Here is a 21647-nt window from a genome sequence, read left to right on the forward strand (position 1 = left end):
GCTTTGCTTTCCGGCTCAGCTCCTTCTTCACCACAACGGATCGATACAGCGTCCACATTACTGAAGACGCCGCACCGATCCACCTGTCGATCTCACGATCCACTCTTCCCTCACTCGTGAACAAGACTCCCAGGTACTTGAACTCCTCCACTTGGGGCAAGATCTCCTCTCCAACCCGGAGATGGCACTCCACCCTTTTCCGGGAGAGAACCATGGACTCGGACTTGGAGGTGCTGATTCCCATCCCAGTCGCTTCACACTCGGCTGCGAACCGATCCAGTGAGAGCTGAAGATCCTGGCCAGATGAAGCCATCAGGACCACATCATCTGCAAAAAGCAGAGACCTAATCCTGCAGCCACCAAACCGGATCCCCTCAACGCCTTGACTGCGCCTAGAAATTCTGTCCATAAAGGTTATGAACAGAATGGGTGACAAAGGGCAGCCTTGGCGGAGTCCAACCATCACCGGAAACGTGTCCGACTTACTGCCGGCAATGCGAACCAAGCTCTGACACTGATCATACAGGGAGCGGACCGCCACAATCAGACAGTCCGAAACCCCATACTCTCTGAGCACTCCCCACAGGACTTCCCGAGGGACACGGTCGAATGCCTTCTCCAAGTCCACAAAGCACATGTAGACTGGTTGGGCAAACTCCCATGCACCCTCAAGGACCCTGCTGAGAGTATAGAGCTGGTCCACAGTTCCACGACCAGGACAAAAACCACACTGTTCCTCCTGAATCCGAGGTTCGACTACCTGGCGTAGCCTCCTCTCCAGTACACCTGAATAGACCTTACCGGGAAGGCTGAGGAGTGTGATCCCACGATAGTTAGAACACACCCTCCGGTTCCCCTTTTTAAAGAGAGGAACCACCACCCCGGTCTGCCAATCCAGAGGTACTGCCCCCGATGTCAGACATGAAACTGCTACAGGAAAATACCAAAAAAAGAGAAAAAGTCACCAAAATAGGAGCGCAAGACAAGAACCAAAGCACTACACACAGGAAAACAGCAACAAATGGTGTGATGTGACAGGTGGTGACAGTACACCTCCTTTGAGACAAGAGCTATGGTGATGCATGCTTGGTTATGCTTTAAAGTCATATCCAACAATTGCGACAACGACTTTTTACTGTCAACTGAGTTTAGTTTTTTTAATGATTTCTGCTGGTGGTGTGCCAGCAAAAAATGTGCTTTGGCTTCACAGGTTTGCTCGTATTGGATGAGCCAGCACAAATATTTCATCATGTTCTTCTTTTCATCTTACACATGGATAAAAAATACTTACTTCCTTTTCCACTTTGACAGGTGACCGAGAAGAAGTCCAGATGGTTTGTGCCGGGAAGGAATTCCATTTACCCGTTTACTCGACATCAAGAACCGTCACTTTCACACCAAACCCTGCAGGATCAAGGCGCGTCCTCCTTGAGAAGACCTTTGTCAGTGTCTTTTGCTTTCAGTTTATTTTCTTTTACACACACATTACAAACCAGATTTGTTTTTATTTAGGTAAGAGACCCTCGATTCAAATGGACCAAAGATAAGATGTTGGTGCTGAAGGAAGTGACTCATGCGGACCAAGGACTTTATTCCATCAAACTGGGTTCTGGATTCACCTACGAGACAGTTCGTCTGACTGTTTCAGGTTGGATGTTTTTGTCTAATTACCACCAATTAAAAATGGTGTCGCCTTGTTGTAATGACTTATAGGTCTCATGTTATACTATTTTTCAATCAACTTTAATAAGTCTCAGAGGTCCCACAAGAGTGTATTGAAAGTGTGGGAACCAAAATCTAACCTTGATGATGGTTTTCAGTCAGTTTAACAGCGTTTTTAGCAAGATTGAATAGCCTTCGAGGTAGGTAAGCACAACCAAAATTTTATGCACACTCTTGGCATTCTCTCGATGAGCTTCAAGCCAGAGGTGTGGACTCGAGTCACATGACTTGGACTCGAGTCAGACTCGAGTCATGAATTTGATGACTTTAGACTCGACTTGACAAAATGTAAAAAGACTTGCAACTCGACTTAGACTTTAACATCAATGACTTGTGACTTCACTTGGACTTGAGCCTTTTGAATTGACATGACTTGACATGACTTGCTACTTTCCCCAAAACCCAAAGATGAAAAAGTTATTCGGGAGCGCTCCGTATTTTTCATTGTGTACTTTTTCTATCAGCGTTGCGTGTGTCAGCTGGTGTGGTCTCAGTACAACAGCCAATCAAATTAGATCTACTTTGTTTTCATCACACAGCATTCATCCAATCAAATTGCAGGACAACCAACGAAGAAGACATGTCCAAACCACACGCCAGTGAACAAAAAATGATGCCTAAAATAATTTCGTTTGGGTATAAAAATTACGAGGTGGTCAACACAAAACGGTTTGCAGTATGCAACACATGCGGTTCGAAAATTACTGATGGAGAGGCAACAACTTCCAACTTTGTCTGGCATTTGAAGTTGCACAAAGAACGGTAAGTTTTGAATGTAAGATAACGTTTATTGGCTAAGTAACGTGACTTTTATTTGCTGTGTAGTTAAATCAGTGAGGCTGTAAACTCACTGCTAACGTTATAACGTTATTGCAAACACGGGAATCTGTTGCAGTTCACTACCTTATTCATACTTTTTGTTCAGTGATTTTTTTTAAGCAGGGTTAAGTTAGTCAATATATCACACGTAACGTTAGACGGCGGTCAGCAGCACCACGTATTTTAGCCACCTAAAAAAAAGACAAAAATAGTCAAATAAAGGTCAGTTAAAATGTATACTATATTATGAATATGTGTACCGTTTTAGCTAGCTTTCTGACATACTGTTGGTTGTTTACCTCAGTGGTCCCCAACCACCGGGCCGCGGCCCGGTACTGGTCCGTGGATCGATTGGTATCGGGCCGCACAAGAATTTTTTATTTTATTTTATTATTTTTTTTAAATTAAATCAACATAAAAAACACAAGATACACTTACAAGTAGTGCACCAACCCAAAAAAACTCTCCCCCCCTTTTGTTCTGGGCATTGAACATGAAGACTCTTCCTTCACTGTTCCGAGTGGCCATGAGAGTCTTGGCAGTGCCTGCCTCCAGTGCTCCAGTGGAGCGAGTTTTCAGCCATGGTGGCATCATACTACGCCCCCATCGTGCACAAATGACTGACAGACTCTTGGCTAATTTGGTCTTTTGCAAATGCAATGCAGCATAGGGCCCTGACATATAAAAAGTACAACTTTTTTGTTATGTTCACGTATATGTCATGTTTTTTCAATGTTAACACTTTTGTACAAATAAGTACATTTGCACTTTATTTTTCAATGTATTTGTTCTGTAAAGGAATGAGTTAATGTTTAAAATGACTGGTTAATAGTGCTATTATAAAGTGCAATGTCAGCACAATTTTCTTTCCTGCAATTTAAAATGCACTTGTTTTAATAAATAAATACAGCGTTTGAAAAGCATACACAATCTGTGTTAATATATTAGTCTGTGGTTAAAAGGACTTGAAAGGACTCGAAACTCAAAATGCAGGACTTAGGACTTGACTTGAGACTTTCCAGTCTTGACTTTGGACTTGACTCGGGGCTTGCCTGTCTTGACTCGGGACTTGACTCGGACTTGAGGGCAAAGACTTGAGACTTACTTGTGACTTGCAAAACAATGACTTGGTCCCACCTCTGCTTCAAGCACACCTGTGAACATACTCGCCAACCTTGAGACCTTCGAATTTGGGAGATTGGGGCGGGGTTTGGTGGTAGCGGGGGTGTGTATTGTAGCCCAGAAGAGTTAGGGATGCAAGGGATTCTGGGTATTTGTTCTGTTGTGTTACGGTGCGGATGTTCTCCCGAAATGTGTTTGTCATTCTTGTTTGGTGTGGGTTCACAGTGCGGCGCATATTTGTAACAGTGTTAAAGTTGTTTATACGGCCACCCTCAGTGTGACCTGTATGGTTGTTGATCAAGTATGTCTTGCAGTCACTCTCGTGTGTATGCAGAAGCCGCATACAACATGTAACTGGGCCGGCACGCTGTTTGTATGGGGAAAAAGCGGACGCGTCGACAGGTTGTAGAGGACGCTAAAGGCAGAGCCATCACGGTTCATGACTGGTGAGGCACTGACTTCATCACAGTCAGATTTACAAACATATGAACCCTAAAGAGTATCTTATTCACCATTTGATTGGCAGCAGTTAACGGGTTATGTTTAAAAGCTCATACCAGCATTCTTCCCTGCTTGGCACTCAGCATCAAGGCTTGGAATTGGGGGTTAAATCACCAAAAATGATTCCCGGGCGCGGCACCGCTGCTGCCCACTGCTCCCCTCACCTCCCAGGGGGTGATCAAGGGGATGGGTCAAATGCAGAGGACAAATTTCATTACACCTAGTGTGTGTGTGACAATCATTGGTACTTTACCTTAACTTTAACTTTACACATACAAACTGTAGCACACAAAAAAGCACATTTAATAAAAAAAAATTTTATTATGGTCTTACCTTTACTTATAAATTAAGTCCATGCGCCGCAACTAAAGCCCTCACTTAAACTTTCCACGTGCAAGATTGAATCTATTTAAAAAAGTGTAACCGAGGGTTTATAAATGTCGCCTATACTGTATGAAACTACAAAATAACAAACACGGAGGCTCCAGTTTACACGAGGACCACTTTATTTACCTTCTTTCAACAACCTCCGCTCCACTCCAACGTGTCATCACTTCCGCTCTTAGCGCCTTCAAAATAAGAGCTCAAGGCATATACTGTATAACAGCGCATAACAGGAACTTAACATCACAAAGAGGAAAGCCCATGAAAATAGGTTACAAAAGTTATTTAATAAGAAGCCAAAAAGTGCAAAAACAATAATGTTCGTGTTGGAGGAGTTGTGAATTAGGTACACCTGCAGTCTGCTGGTGTACCTAATGTTGTGTCCCTGCAGTCATTCACAACTCCTCCAACACGAACATTATTGTTTTTGCACTTTTTGGCTTCTTATGAAATAACTTTTTTAAATAGATTCAATCTTGCACGTGGAAAGTTTAAGTGTGGGCTTTAGTTGATATAACAATTCTACGGCGGGGGTGCAGGAGGCGGGGTTACTGGAGCCTCAGCCAGTGCGTCTTTTGCAGCCGTTTTATGATCGCTCAGCACAAGAAATACGTTACACACATACAGTTGTTGACAAAATACACTGTACATAATATACCTCAGCTAACTAAACTATGGAAATGTATAATATAATTCATATAGCAATACAGTCTCACTGCACAGCAGGCCAGCAGTTAGCCGAGTCCGGAATCCATGTTGAGGCACTGAGTGACGTGCCTCAACTGGCTGCTGTTCACCGCACCGTCTCTTCTCAGTATTTGAACGGCAAATGTGAAAATTCAGCGATTTTGAATAAAAATAATCTAAAACTGGTGAAGTTAAATGGAAAATAACTTTATAGTATAATCACTGGATACATTTAACAATTTAATTAATTGTTTTTATTTTTACATTTTTTTTCTTTCCATGATGGCAGGTGAGGCCCCGCCTCACCTGCCATCATGGAAAGAAAAAAGGAGCCTCTAGTGACTGCACGTCACTGGTGTGTGTGTGTGTGTGTGTGTGTGTGTGTGTGTGTGTGTGTATGTACACATCAATATGTGTATATACAGGCTATATATGTGTGTGTGTACATGCAGTGGGCTTTTGGTTCCCGGCCATATGTTTTTAGCCCAATGCGGGCCCCAAGTCAAAAAGTTTGGACCCACCTGCTCCACTGCAACCAGCATACATCATGCAGCTTTCTTGCGGTATGGTTGTGTAAAAGACGCTAATGTTTCTGCCCACTTCAACCTGCTTTAGAATGCGTCAAGTCCAACTACAGAAAATATGGACAAAACTTTGAGTACAACATCCCCAACAATGGCTCCGTCCTGGAGTTTGCTCCCCGAGGTTCTCCGTCCGAGGCGATGCTGATAGTTCTGTGGAACCTTACCAACCATGACACCAGTGTTGCGGGTCGGGGACGGCTGCTGCGAGACGGGAAGGTCTGGCTGGCTGAGAGAGTGACGCAGGCCGACCAGGGCAACTACACGGTGCGGGACGCCGAAGGCACGGTGGTGTCCCACATCACCCTCATCGTCGGCGGTGAGAAACAACTCAAGAGAATGTGCTTTACAAAACGTCAACAACCTCATTTTGTCCTCCTTTTCTTTCTTACAGGACACATTTTCAATGTGACTCGCAATAGCAAAGGGTCTCTGGCCCTACCTCTCTTTCTCCCCGTACCACAAGCGTACCTCATGTTTACCGCCGTCCGACGCCCTGACGAATCCTCGCTGGATCCTTCAGACCCCCGTCGTGGTCCTTCGCAGCTGGTCCACGAGGGCCAAATAACCAACCAAGACCCTCGGTTCAGGGGTCTCGTCTCCATAGGCTGGAACGGCTCCACTAACGTGGTCGTCATAGCGAGGCTAACCCCAAGTCACGATGGGGTCTATGAAATCAGAGACAGGGATGGGAACCTGGTGTCGTCCACCTCGTTGCATGTGATAGGTGAGTGGCGCACATACTGTGTCATTTTAAACACTTTTCTAACGGTCTCATCCCTCTCAATTGCTCCAGAAAAGGTGGACAAGTTGCGAGCCCTTTTCAAGTCCATCACTGTCCCTTGTAGCTTGTTTCTGTCTCTGACGGGGGTAATGCTGTTCTTGAAGCGCTACCCTTGGCCCGCCTGTAACCCGTTCAAGATTCTCGCGTGGTTCAGGAAAAAGCGCACGCCGCAAGCACAGCCCCAGATGGTCAACATCCAGGTGAGCAGTTTGAGAAAACCAAAACGGCTGCCCTGTTTCTACTAGGGTTGTACGGTTCACCGGTATTAGTATAGTACTGCGATACTAATGAATCTTATTCGGTACTATACCACCTCTAAAAAGTACCGGTCCCCCGCCCCTGTGTCGTCGTCACGTCGTGTCATTGCTGGTTTACGAGCAGTCAAGCATGTTTGGCAGCGCACAATCACAGAGTACTTACAAGCAGACACAGTGTGTAGACAGAAAAGGGAGAACGGATGCATTTTGGCTTAAAAACTAAACATAAAGGTGAAGTTATAACACTGGAAGAGGTGCTAGCTAGCGGCTAAAGTCCCTCCGCAGTCAGCAGTGTTTTAGCTACTTCTAAATCACTAATCCTGGCCTCCATGGCGACAAATAAGTTTCTTACAAGTAGCATTATCACTGCAGGACGAGGAATAGCTAAACATGCTTCACTACACACCGTAGCTCACCGGCGTCACAATGTAAACAAACACCATGGGTGGATCTATAACTAACATCTACTGTAATGATACCAAGTACAGGAGCGTATCTAGTCGATACTACTATGATTACATCGATTTTTTTAGCATCACAAAATCTTCTTTTGTTTTTTTTTTAATTCATATAATGTTTATAAAGTCAGTAAATATGTCCCTGGACACATGAGGACTTTGAATATGACCAATGTATGATCCTGTAACTACTTGGTATCAGATCCATGCCTAAATGTGTGGTATCATCCAAAACTAATGTAAAGTATCAAAGAAGAGAAGAATAAGTGATTATTACATTTTAACAGAAGTGTAGATAGAACATGTTAAAACAGAAAATAAGCAGATATTAACAGTAAATGAACAAGTAGATTAATAATTCATTTTCTACCACTTGTCCTTAATAATTTTGACAAAATAATAGAATGGAAAAGGACACAATATGTTACTGCATACGTCAGTAGACAAATTAGGACATACTTGCCAACCTTGAGACCTTCGATTTCGGGAGGTGGGTGGTGGGGACGGGGGCGTGGTCGGGGGTGGGGCGGGGGCGGGGTTGGGGGCGTGGTTAAGATATATATATATATATAAGAAATACTTGACTTTCAGTGAATTCTAGCTATATATATATATATATATATATATATATATATATATATATATATATATATATAAATAAAATAAATACTTGAATTTCAGTGTTCAATTACAAACTACAACTCACAAACACTTTAGAGTTAGGCTCCACCATCAGAATGTGTACTTAAACTTATAAAGGTCACATATTATTCAGTGAGTTGATTCACCAAAACTAACCTGTTATACAGGAGGAAAAAGCACACAGGACGTTTCAATTGTTCACAGACTGGTCGTGCTCATCAGAATGACAAGACACTTCCGGTCTGCAGGTGATAGCATTCAATTGGGAAGAAACGCCCTACTGCCCCCTACTGACCAATGTGAATACTGATAAATGTGTAATGACAGCTCCAAAAACGAATTCAAACCACAAAGTAAAATAAATAAATCAACACAAAAATGTGACACATTATGGGTGGGTCACATATGCATGTACAGTAGATGGCAGTATTGTCCTGTTTAAAAGTGTCACAACATTGCTGTTTACGGCAGACCAACTGCTTTACGGTAGACACTGTTGTTGTGTGTTGTCAACACGTCACTCAGGTCCGCCTGAATTTCGGGAGTTTTTCGGGAGAAAATTTGTCCCGGGAGGTTTTTGGGAGAGGCGCTGAAAATCCGGGAGGGTTGGCAAGTATGAATTAGGAGTCTTTGTTTGTTTACTTAATACTAAAAGACAAGTTGTCTGTTATGTTCACTATTTTATTTAAGGACAAACTTGCAATAAGAAACATATTTTTCATGTAAATGTAAGATTTTTTTGGTTAAAATAAAGCCAATAATGCTATTTTTTGTGGTCCCCTTTATTTAGAAAAGTACCGAAAAGTATCAAAATACATTTTGGTACCGGTACCAAAATATTGGTATTGGGACAACCTTAGTTTCTACTAAACAGTATGGTTCAGTCTGGTACATATTCATCAGCCTTAACCTTGTATGTCAATAAGAACTACACCAAGAGGTTGCCTACAGCCACACTTTTGTGTAGTTTTTTACCCAGGCAGTTATTTGCTGTTTTCAAATAACCCTTGCAGATTATAGAAGAATCATTGGTTAATCGAATAATTTACGTTATATCATAATATCTTCAGTTCTGACTAAATGTGATCGTGTGGATCCAGTTTCACATTTGTATTGTTTTCTTCATTTTGTGGAGTGATTCATACAAACATCTGGCAAATTTCAGGCATACGCCGGCGATGTGTTGTTACACAGTGGTACCTCAATTTACGAGTAATTTGAGATACGAGCTACCGCTCGGCTTTTTGTTATGCCTTAAGTTGCGAGCATAATTTGAGTTACGAGCCCCACCCGCCGTCTGTTGAAGTAATATTTATCACAGGCTTGTGCGGTTTGGGCAAAACATTCTTAAAGGTGCTCTTTGCATTTTGCTCACAGTAACATTTTTCAAAGCCCCATCCATCCATCCATTTTCTACCGCTTATTCCCTTCTGGGTTGCGGGGGGCGCTGGAGCCTATCTCAGCTACAATCGGGCGGAAGGCGGGGTACACCCTGGACAAATCAAATCAAATCAAATCAACTTTATTTATAAAGCACATTTAAAATTTACCACAGGGGTAGCCAAAGTGCTGTACAATGGGCAGATTAAAAGATAATACGAGTAAGGCTGAAACGACGCGTCGACGTAGTCGACGTCATCGGTTACGTAAATACGTCGACGTCGTTTTTATGCTTCGACGCGTCGCATATTTACGTCACACTGCCGTCATGGCGGAGCGCAAAGCAGATGATGCGAGCGGTGCGAGCGAGGGAAAAAAAGCACGCCAAAAGTCGTCAAAAGTGTGGGAGTATTTCAATAAACGAAGACAGGAACTGTGCAGTCAGTCTTTAGGCTTGTGACGGGATGTACGGTTGAAATAAAAAAGTGTCTTTTTTCCTTCACACTTTTGATTGATTGATTGAAACTTGTATTAGTAGATTGCACAGTACAGTACATATTCCGTACAATTGACCACTAAATGGTAACACCCCAATAAGTTTTTCAACTTGTTTAAGTCAGGTCATGTGACCGCCTGGCTCTGGTTGATTGGTCCAACGTCACCAGTGACTGCATCTGATTGGTGGAACGGAGTCATACGTCACTAGTGACTGCATTTGATTGGTGGAACGGAGTGAAACGTCACCAGTAAGGCAGGCACTTTGAAGGTCTGTCTGACAGACCAAAACAAACAAAGCGTGCATTAACAGATCGATAAAAATTAGTAGCGAGTAGCGAGCTGAATGTAGATAAAAGTAGCGGAGTAAAAGTAGCGTTTCTTCTCTATAAATATTCTCAAGTAAAAGTAAAAGTAAGTTGCATTAAAACTACTCTTAGAAGTACAATTTATCCCAAAAGTTACTCAAGTAGATGTAACGGAGTAAATGTAGCGCGTTACTACCCACCTCTGTAACACCCCAATAAGTTTTTCAACTTGTTTAAGTCGGGGTCCACTTAAATTGATTCATGATACAGATATATACTATCATCATAATACAGTCATCACACAAGATAATCATCAGAGTATATACATTGAATTATTTACATTATTTACAATCCTGGGTGTGGGATGTGGAGGGGGGGTTAGGTTTGGCCTAATAATGTTGTAGCGGTGAACAGCTGTCTCGTCAGCTGAAGCGCGAGCTCGCAACTGTGGCTGTTTAGCAACCAGCCAAACCCCACTTAATAAAATTATATTTTATCTTAGAGCACATCCGCATCCCTATTCACCTAGGCAACCCCGGGAAATGTATATAATTCGGCATTATTTCGGCCAGTCGGCTTATAAAATCAGAGCCGATCAGTTTACGTTCGCGCGCAGGTATAACGCGGCGCGCGCCTGTCTCATCTGCTGGTGCGCGAGCCCGGTAATTAGACCGCTGTGTCAAATCAAGGAGTACAAAAGACGCCAGCGCAGAGTGGAAAAAGGTTTAGTTCATTACAGATAACCCAGAGTTGTGCCAAAAGTATGTAAGATTTAATATTTCTCTTCGTGGGTGTGGCGCACCTGTTGCGCTGGTGAGATGGGGGGGGGGGGTTGTGTGCATGTAGCGTGCTTTAGTCTGGAGGCTAAATACACACAGTGTGTTATGTAACTGTTGTTTAGTGTTGATATTCTTTGCTTAGTTTGATAAATGTTGGAGCAGTTCGCTTCATCAGGAGGGTGAAGTCGCTCAATTTAAAGTGTTGGATTTAACTGTGTTGGTGAGGGCGTAGAAAAAGGGGCATTTTTCTACCAGTAGACAGCGTTTAAGATTGAGTGTTTCACTGCTAAATTAATAATATATTTATATTGAATATGGATTTTAAATATGTATCTAAATAGGTGGTTAATTGGTTAGGTATTTATGTATTTGCATATTGGGTTTTCTGCTGCATTTATCTATTGTGTTTCTGGTGTTAAATGTATTTTATATGTATCTTGGTGCATTTATGTTGAGACAATTTATTTAAAATCTGTTTTAACTTAAAGGGAAAAGATGTGTCCATTTTCTTGCACTTGTTTAATGGTTAAGAGTTTGATAGCCTAATTAATAGTTGTAAATTATGGGATTGATAATTGATTGATTTTTTACAGCATGTTATTCTTGTGGTGTTTTGTCCTTAAAGGTTTTTCACCTACTAAAGAAGCTAAAGGCTACTAAAGACAGCTAATGACAGCTAAAGAAACTAAAGTCTATTAACACTGCTAAAGACTGCTAAAAAGACTAAAGAAGAAAAAAGAAGCTGTTTCTTGGTTGGAAAAACTGTTGCAAACTAAAGGAAAATAAAAGGAAAAAGTAACTACGGTCTGGTCTTTTGAGTGAAATCCAGAAGCCACATTCAGCATTGGTACATCCCTTCAAGTGTGGGATAAGCACAGCGAAAAAAGCAAAACACTTGACAGTTGTTGTGTGCACACTGTGTCGAGCGGAAATGGCCTATCATAGCAGCACAACGGATATGAAGGAACATTTGAAAAGAAAACACCCGACAGCGTTCTTGCCATCACCATCAACTAGTCAATCGTCCGCGTGAGTATACGTTGTCATCATTACACAAAATCATGAATGTGTCATTTGTATCTGCGTTGTAAATTCATAAACTAAAACACTGTTTCGCTCTGAGAGGCGCGTTTGGCGTGCCTGTTCAGTGTTTACAAAGACGCGCTCCTCTTTAACGCTAACGTTAATTAGTTGTGCAAATACCTTTTACAACATTAACAGTTACATATACTATGTACAAACCAACAATTAACTTTCACTTTAATCATACTATCATTGTTGTGTTATTAAGCAAAATAAGCAATACTTTTACTTTTGTTGAAATGTTTACACTGTTACAGAATATTTTGTTTTGCACTTTTTTGTATTGGATGTTTATCTTTATTTTTGCACATTTTAAAGCAAAATAAGCAATACTTTTACTTTAGAAATGCTTATAATATTGCAGAATATTAAGATTTGCACTGGATGTTTACTTTTATATTTGCACATTAAAAAGCAAATAAGCTACTTTTAATTTTGTTAAATGTTAAAAGTTTTAAATGTTTACATTGTTACAGAATATTTTGTCATGTTGTTGTCAATGTTGACTGAGTGGCCATACTTTTTTTTTTGTATATAAAAGTCATGCCTTTTGAAAAAACTGGCCAACATTTATTTTTTCATCTTCATTTTAAATAAAAAAAATAATCGGTAAAAGGAAAAATAATCTATAGATTAATCGAAAAAATAATCTATAGATTAACCGATTAATCGAAAAAAATAATTTATAGATTAATCGATAGAAAAATAATCGTTAGCTGCAGCCTTGAATACGAGTACCGAGCAAACACAACACAACACAAACAGAACACGATAAAAAAAATAAAATAGAATAAATAAAAACATAAAAACATAAAAACAGGTTGACAGCAGGTGTATTATGGGGCGCCATTGCAGGATGGAGATCACTCAGTGTTAAAAGCCATGGAATAAAAGTATGTTTTTAAGAGAGATTTAAAAACAGGAAGACAGCAGGCTTGTCTAACACTCAGGGGTAGGTCGTTCCAGAGCTTGGGAGCAGCAACGGCGAAAGCTCTGTCACCTCTAAGCTTCAGCCTTGTGTCAGGGACCGTCAACAGCAGCTGATCGGCTGATCTTAAGGATCGGGTGGGGCAGTAAGGCTGAAGGAGGTCGGAGAGATAGGTTGGCGCGAGGTTGTTTAGACATTTAAAAACAAATAAAAGGAGTTTAAAATGTATTCGATAACGCACAGGGAGCCAGTGAAGGGACGCTAAAATAGGGGTGATGTGCTCACGTCTGCGGGTCTGTGTTAGCAGACGAGCAGCAGAGTTCTGCACGAGCTGCAGGCCTGGCTAATGCCTACATACAGGGCATTACAGTAGTCAAGACGAGTCGAGATAAAAGCGTGGATTAATTTCTCAAGATCATGTCCTGATAGAAGCGGTTTCACTTTCGCTATTTGGCGTAATTGATAAAAGCTTTTTTGAACGACACTGCTGATTTGTTTTTCGAATTTAAAATCTGAGTCAAACTTTACCCCCAGGTTTGTGACACAGTCGCTGAGATACGGGGTCAGAGTGCCGAGGTCAACGTTGGGGGAGGGAGAGCGACTTGGACCGAACAACATAACTTCTGTTTTATCTTCATTTAGGCTCAGGAAGTTAGCTGAAAGCCAGACTTTGATGTCGTGCAGGCAGTCAATAAGACGTTGAACCGTGTTATTTTGTGCCATGGGAAAATAAATCTGGCAATCATCGGCATAAAAATGAAATGCAATACTGTACTTCCTAAAAATAGAACCAAGGGGGAGAAGGTAAAGCGCAAATAAAATTGGGGCAAGGATTGAGCCCTGGGGGACCCCATGTGGTAAAGGAGCTGTGGAAGACATAAAACTGTCTACTTTTACACAAAAACTCCTGTCGGTTAGGTACGACCGGAACCAGTTGAGGGCGGCGCCCTTAATGCCCACACAGTTCTCAAGACGAGTGATTAAGGTGGCGTGGTCGACGGTGTCGAACGCAGCAGACAGATCTAAAAGCACCAGGACAACATATTTACCAGAATCAGTTGACAGGAGGATATCGTTAAAAACTTTTAAAAGCGCTGACTCTGTGCTGTGGAGGGCTTTAAAACCGGTCTGGAACAGCTCAGTGATACCATTATCCTCTAAGAAGGGCAACAACTGACTGTAGACAACCTTCTCTAATATTTTGGAAATGTATGGAAGATTAGACAAGTCGCCACCTCATCCCAGGGCCAACACAGATAGACAGACAACATTCACACTCACATTCACACACTAGGGACCATTTAGTGTTGCCAATCAACCTATCCCCAGGTGCATGTCTTTGGAGGTGGGAGGAAGCCGGAGTAGAACCCACGCAGTCACGGGGAGAACATGCAAACTCCACACAGAAAGATCCCGAGGCCGGGATTGAACTCAGGACTACTCAGGACCTTCGTATTGTGAGGCAGACACACTAACCCCTCTTCCACCGTGCTGCCTGCAAAGCAAAAAACATAATAAGAACACCGCCGGCTAGCTTATGTTACCATTAGTGGTTTAACAGAACACATATGTCTGACAATTGTCTATAACTTTTACATTTACAAAGTTTATGTACCGTAATTGAAATGTTTACTAGTGTCAGGCTTGGTAAAAGGATAGGACTCAGATGCAGAGTAGGGAATTTGGACAGGCTTTTATTTTGAAAACTTCCTTTCACCTCCCAAGTCAAGGATTACAATATCTATCTTTAACCAAAAACTAATCGGCAAAAAGGTTCCAAGAAAGAATAGGAACAACCAAAAATCACTCCAAACGGAGGAAAACACAAATGCAAAGACAAACTATAATTGGCGCCGTATATGTTATAAAATGTATAAACAGAAAACGCTCCAACAGGAGGAAAAAACAAATAGCTATGAACATTTCTACACTCACTAATCTAATAAAGTATTAACAAAAATAGTCACTCAAAAATTGAGGATAGAATGAAAAAATAACTGAAACTCACCACTTCGGCTGAATATACTAAATAATAGTGATGGGTCCGGCAACACCGATGCATCGGCGCATGCGTCGAGCTCATAGAGCAAAACCCTGTGTCGGTGCGCGTACCGCTTTTAGAAAGTCACGTGACCCATCATGAGCTGTTTTGGTCACGTGACCGATACGCCAACTGTGTCGCCTCCTCTGTGCCCTGTGAGCGGCTCTTTTCTACAGCCGGAGAAATAATAACTAAGAAGAGAAATCGTCTAAAATGTACGTCAGAAAAACTTTTTTTTTTTTTTTTTTTTTTATAAAAATGTGTAAAAAAATTAAATTAAAAAAATTCCCAGTCCACAATCATCCACAACACGTTCTCTTAGATTTCCATGTTATGATACATGTTCACATTATTTATTGACTGTATCTAAAAAAGATAAAAATATATTTTTATTTAAATGAAGATATGAAATAATCCTAAATGAAATACAATGACTTGGTTTATATTATTGTATATACTAGGGCAGGGGTCACCAACGCGGTGCCCGCGGTCACCAGGTAGCCCGTAAGGACCAGATCAGTCGCCCGCTGGCCTGTTCTAAAAATAGCTCAAAGAGCAGCACTTACCAGTGAGCTGCCTCTATTTTTTAAATGTTATTCATTTACTAGCAAGCTGGTCTCGCTTTGATCGACATTTTTAATTCTAAAAGAGACAAAACTCAAATAGAATTTGAAAATCCAAGAAAATATTTTAAAGACTTGGTCTTCACTTGGAATAAGCGGTAGAAAATGGATGGATGGATGGGTCTTCACTTGTTTAAATAAATTCATTTATTTTTTTACTTTGCTTCTTATTACTTTTAGAAATACAATTTTAGAGAAAAAATACAACCTTAAAAATGATTTTAGGATTTTTAAACAAATATACCTTTTTACCTTTTAAATTTCTTCCTCTTCTTTCCTGACAATTTAAATCAATGTTCAAGTAAATTTATTTATTTTTTATTGTAAAGAATAATAAATATTTTAGCTTCTGGTTTTTCGACGAAGAATATTTGTGAAATATTTCTTCAAACTTACTATGATTAAAATTCAAAAACATTATTCTGGCAAATCTAGAAAATCTGTAGAATCAAATTTAAATCTTATTTCAAAGTATTTTGAATTTCTTTTAAAATTTTTGTTCTGGAAAATCTAGAAGAAATACTGATTTGTCTTTGTTAGAAATATAGCTTGGTCCAATTTGTTAAATATTCTAACAAAGTGCAGATTGGATTTTAACCAATTTAAAACATGTCATCAAAATTCTAAAATGTATCTTAATCAGGAAAAAATACTAATGATGTTCCATAAATTCTTTTTTTAATTTTTTCAAAAAGATTCAAATAAGCTAGTTTTTCTCTTCTTTTTGTCGGTTGAATTTTGAATTATAAAGAGTCGAAATTGAAGAAAAGCTATGTTTCAAAATGTTATTTTAAATTTTTTCTTGTTTTCTCCTCTTTTAAACCGTTCAATTAAGTGTTTTTTTCATCATTTATTCTCTACAAAAAACCTTCCGTAAAAGGAAAAAAAAAATGTACGACGGAATGACAGACAGAAATACCCATTTTTTTATATATATAAATGTATTTATTTAGCTATTCTTGTTTAAATCACACTGACGTGTAACTTACAAATGACAATATATTTATTTATTTAAGTGTGTATCAAACTGGTAGCCCTTCGCATTAATCAGTCCCCAAGAAGTAGTTTTTGGTTTCAAAAAGGTTGGTGACCCCTGTACTAGGGCATCAAATCAGTGTCAGTTGAGTCGGTCCATAGGTTGCCTGTAGGGATTTTTAATGTCCAGCAGATGTCAGTATTTAGTGACACAGTATCGACACAGTATCAATACAGTTTTGCAATGTGTCGAAACGCTTCTCATCAACCCATCACTAGGGAACAGGTGGAAACAATTAGGGAATCGGGATGACGTCAGACTGATGACACAAAAGGAAGGGCAAGTGACCTGAAACGAGAGGAGAGTTACTTTTCCAACTAAAACATGCACATCACAAGACAGAAAAAACCAAGACAAGACATCCCTCACCGCGGTGTGACAACTAGCTAGGTATGTAATTAGGTCATACAGACGAGAAGCTGTAAGAGGGCGGGATAGACTGTGTAGAATACATCGGAAAGTTGGTGCCTAATATTGACAACAGCCCTTTTAATAAATGGTTAAACGTTGCTGTTCCTGCTTTGTTTATACAAGAAACACAACTGTTTGAGCAATAGTTAATATTGTGTTGGCGTGATTAAACAGTTGACGTGCTGGTTTGAGCGCCACTCAGAGATCGACACAATCATGCCCCCGAACCACCGCAACCAAGAAAGTATGTGCGAAGGGAAGAAGCATAAGAACAAACGAAAAACCTTAAAAATATGTCCTACCAATTAGCAGCATCAGTCCGCATCACAAAGACCACAGCCAGTATCCACAGCATGCAGCTACATGACAAACATTTACCCATAAAATATTGAGAAGCTGCAGACTGTGTATTTGACCTAGTTCTGTCTAGTCTTAACTCAACAAGCTTGACGGCCATGCATTACCTTTGGTACACACACACACATCCTTTGTTGTCAGCTCTGACTCCTCAAATCTGTCTGTGTGCAACATAAACAACTACTTCCTTGTTCCTATTGTCACACAACGGAGACAGTGTTGCCAGATGTCACCGGGGAAACAACCAGCTCTATGAAAATAACTTTTATACGAAGGAGATAATACGCAGACTTGGCAACACTTGACGGAGAAGCAGCCCGAAGGAGACACTGAATTAGTCCCCAAGGTGAATGCTGTGCAATATCATGACATTATTGTGTGAATGCTCCATAACATTCACACACATGGTTTGCTACACCAAAATTCATCTATTTATTCAACGTCTTTTTCTTCTTCTTCTCCAGATTTTACCGCGATATTCCTTCCACATTTTTCACCCGATTCAAACTGTTCAGCCTATTCGGGAATGGCAGGCTTTCCTTTGACAAATTCCAAACATTGCCAGATTTCCCATCACACCAGGTTTTCCGGGACGTTTTTTCCCATTCAAAAGGAATTGGCCATTTTTCAAACTTCCACCATTTCCACATTTTTCAACCGATTCAAACCTTCCACCTTCAACACATTCCGCCATCCTGGAAATTCAAACTACCTTTTTTTCCAAGTTCAAAAAAATTCCAGGATTTTCCACCCTTTTTTGTGGCGACTACTCCTTCCACATTTTTCAACGCATTTCAACCGTTCAGCGGTTGAAATTCCAAGAATTCCATAATACCATTTCTCAATTCAACATGTTACTACTTCAACATTTCTCAACCATCCATCCATCCATCCATCTTCTTCCGCTTATCCGAGGTCGGGTCATGGGGGCAGCAGCCTAAGCAGGGAAGCCCAGACTTCCCTCTCCCCAGCCACTTCATCCAGCTCTTCCTGTGGGACCCCGAGGCGTTCCCAGGCCAGCCGGGAGACATAGTCTTCCCAACGTGTCCTGGGTCTTCCCCGCGGCCTCCTACCGGTCGGACGTGCCCTAAACACCTCCCTAGGGAGGCGTTCGGGTGGCATCCTGACCAGATGCCCGAACCACCTCATCTGGCTCTTCTCGATGTGGAGGAGCAGCGGTTTTACTTTGAGCTCCTCCCGGATGACAGAGCTTCTCACCCTATCTCTAAGGGAGAGACCCGCCACCCGGCGGAGGAAACTCATTTCGGCCGCTTGTACCCGTGATCTTGTCCTTTCGGTCATAACCCAAAGCTCATGACCATAGGTGAGGATGGCAACGTAGATCGACCGGTAAATTGAGAGCTTTGCCTTCCGGCTCAGCTCCTTCTTCACCACAACGGATCGATACAGCGTCCGCATTACTGAAGACGCCGCACCGATCCGCCTGTCGATCTCACCATCCACTCTTCCCTCACTCGTGAACAAGACTCTGAGGTACTTGAACTCCTCCACTTGGGGCAAGATCTCCTCCCCAACCCGGAGATGGCACTCCACCCTTTTCCGGGCGAGAACCATGGACTCGGACTTGGAGGTGCTGATTCTCATCCCAGTCGCTTCACACTCAGCTGCGAACCGATCCAGTGAGAGCTGAAGATCCTGGCCAGATGAAGCCATCAGGACCACATCATCTGCAAAAAGCAGAGACCTAATCCTGCAGCCACCAAACCAGATCCCCTCAACGCCTTGACTGCGCCTAGAAATTCTGTCCATAAAAGTTATGAACATTTCTCAACCAATTTGAGAAATTCCAACACCAACCATTTCAATTCATTCAAAAAAATGCAATTTTTTTTTTTTACCATTTTCCCAAAAATTCCTGTTTTTCCCGAAATTCCCAAATTTTTGGACATGCCCATTGAAATCAATGGAACATTCTTCACAGTTCTACAACTCCCACATTTTTCCAACTTCAAAATATTCAGCCTGTTTGGGAATCGTGCGCTCTACTTCGACAATTGTAAAAAAAAAAATCCAGGATTTCATTTCAACTTCAGCATTGGAGCATTCACACGCAATTCCTTCAGGAATAGCCTCGTCTAGTTACATAAAACTACTGTAGTTGTTGTATTGATTTTTAATAAGTAATTCGTTTTTCTCTTTAAAATGCGTGAAAAAAATTGCGGTGTTTTGGAAAGCACAAGCATGGATTTAATTGATTTCAATTATTTTCTATGGGCGGGGCTGCTTTGAGTTACAAGCTCAGTCATGGAATAAATTGTGCTTGTAAGTTGAGGTGGCACTCTACTTCTACTGCTTGCCATGTATCGAAGTTTGCAAAGCAAGTGTACTCTTGTTTATGTTGCATACAGAACTACAGTGATCCAAGCCCTCAGGCTCCTGGCTACTACAATCATGTCCAGCAGCCTGGAACACCAAGGAAATGGACCCCGGTTGCCAGTCCAGTTCATAGCGTATGTGTTACGTACCTCACGGCTAATTTCCGCATGCACTGGTCGCACACACTGGATTTATGTTCATGGTCTCAGTCTTTCCAGGGTTATACTGCTGTGATGGGAGCAACCACTCCTGTTTGTGCAAAAGCAGAGAACCAGGCAGCGCAGAACCTGACTCCCGTGAGTTCAATTCATCTGCCGAGGTAATACTCCAGATGTCAACATGTGTTAGCCATATTTGTGCTTCATTTACCAGGAAACAACTAATGAGGACGAGGGGAACATTTCCTTCCCGTTGTCGGGGGCGTCAGATTGCCTCCACACCTCTGAAGACTGCGTTCAATTTCAGATCAAAAAGAAGTCGGTTCAAGAAAGATGGAGTAAAACAAACGAGTATTTTTCTATGCTGCCACTAGACACGGATACATCTGAAACCTGCAGCGTTTACACTTCCAAGAAGCTCAACGTCTTGTAGTGCACGGAGGAGCTTGTGAAAAAAGTTACAGAAAAAGGCAAAGACTCACTCGTGCCTTTTTGCAATCGAGCCTATACAGTATTTTAAATCAATTCGTATCCACATTGCATGCCATTATTCCAAGTGTAATGGTATTTTCCTGCAGCATGATAAGAGTATTAGCCTTTCCTGCTTCATACTTGTCATTTATTTACTCTGATGGGGCTTCAAAAGTCTCCCATCCTCTAATGTTACCTACCTCCAGACCCTCAGGACCACCCAGATCTGCACAGTATATATTTGCTGAACCTTTGTGATAGACTTAGACAAACTTTAATGATCCACAAGGGAAATTGTTCAACACAGTAGCTCAGTTACAATGACAGAAAGGACAATAATAGACTAAATATAGCAATCTAAAATCCATCCATCCATCCATCCATCTTCTTCCGCTTATCCGAGGTCGGGTCGCGGGGGCAGCAGCCTAAGCAGGGAAGCCCAGACTTCCCTCTCCCCAGCCACTTCGTCCAGTTCCTCCCGGGGGATCCCGAGGCGTTCCCAGGCCAGCCGGGAGACATAGTCTTCCCAACGTGTCCTGGGTCTTCCTCGTGGCCTCCTACCGGTCGGACATGCCCTAAACACCTCCTTAGGGAGGCGCTCGGGTGGCATCCTGACCAGATGCCCGAACCACCTCATCTGGCTCCTCTCCATGTGGAGGAGCAGCGGCTTTACTTTGAGCTCCTCCCGGATGGCAGAGCTTCTCACCCTATCTCTAAGGGAGAGCCCCGCCACCCGGCGGAGGAAACTCATTTCGGCCGCTTGTACCCGTGATCTTGTCCTTTCGGTCATAACCCAAAGCTCATGACCATAGGTGAGGATGGGAACGTAGATCGACCGGTAAATTGAGAGCTTTGCCTTCCTGCTCAGCTCCTTCTTCACCACAACGGATCGATACAGCGTCCGTATTACTGAAGACGCCGCACCGATCCGCCTGTCGATCTCACCATCCACTCTTCCCTCACTCGTGAACAAGACTCCGAGGTACTTGAACTCCTCCACTTGGGGCAAGATCTCCTCCCCAACCCGGAGATGGCACTCCACCCTTTTCCGGGCGAGAACCATGGACTCGGACTTGGAGGTGCTGATTCTCATCCCAGTCGCTTCACACTCGGCTGCGAACCGATCCAGTGAGAGCTGAAGATCCTGGCCAGATGAAGCCATCAGGACCAAATCATCTGCAAAAAGCAGAGACCTAATCCTGCAGCCACCAAACCGGATCCCCTCAACGCCTTGACTGCGCCTAGAAATTCTGTCCATAAAAGTTATGAACAGAATCGGTGAC

General features: G+C 42.0%; 1 protein-coding gene across 2 annotated transcripts in view; it reads left to right on the plus strand.

The window, feature by feature from the left end:
* Nucleotides 1–21298, plus strand: part of LOC133576706 (uncharacterized) — a 29382-nt gene extending 8084 nt beyond the window's left edge. Inside the window, exons 3-10 of one of the 2 annotated variants that reach the window (XM_061930023.2) lie at nucleotides 1312–1442; nucleotides 1513–1648; nucleotides 5851–6135; nucleotides 6211–6543; nucleotides 6613–6800; nucleotides 19768–19869; nucleotides 19945–20031; nucleotides 20108–21298. In XM_061930023.2, coding sequence (XP_061786007.1) covers nucleotides 1312–1442; nucleotides 1513–1648; nucleotides 5851–6135; nucleotides 6211–6543; nucleotides 6613–6800; nucleotides 19768–19869; nucleotides 19945–20031; nucleotides 20108–20326 — 1481 coding nt within the window. In that variant the 3' untranslated portion in view covers nucleotides 20327–21298. The remainder of the gene's footprint in view (nucleotides 1–1311; nucleotides 1443–1512; nucleotides 1649–5850; nucleotides 6136–6210; nucleotides 6544–6612; nucleotides 6801–19767; nucleotides 19870–19944; nucleotides 20032–20107) is intronic. The other variant, XM_061930024.2, reaches the window with a different exon arrangement.
* Nucleotides 21299–21647: the final 349 nt, after the last annotated feature.

This window comes from Nerophis lumbriciformis, linkage group LG36 (genome assembly GCF_033978685.3).
Source record: "Nerophis lumbriciformis linkage group LG36, RoL_Nlum_v2.1, whole genome shotgun sequence".
NCBI classification, from domain to species: Eukaryota; Metazoa; Chordata; class Actinopteri; order Syngnathiformes; family Syngnathidae; genus Nerophis; species Nerophis lumbriciformis.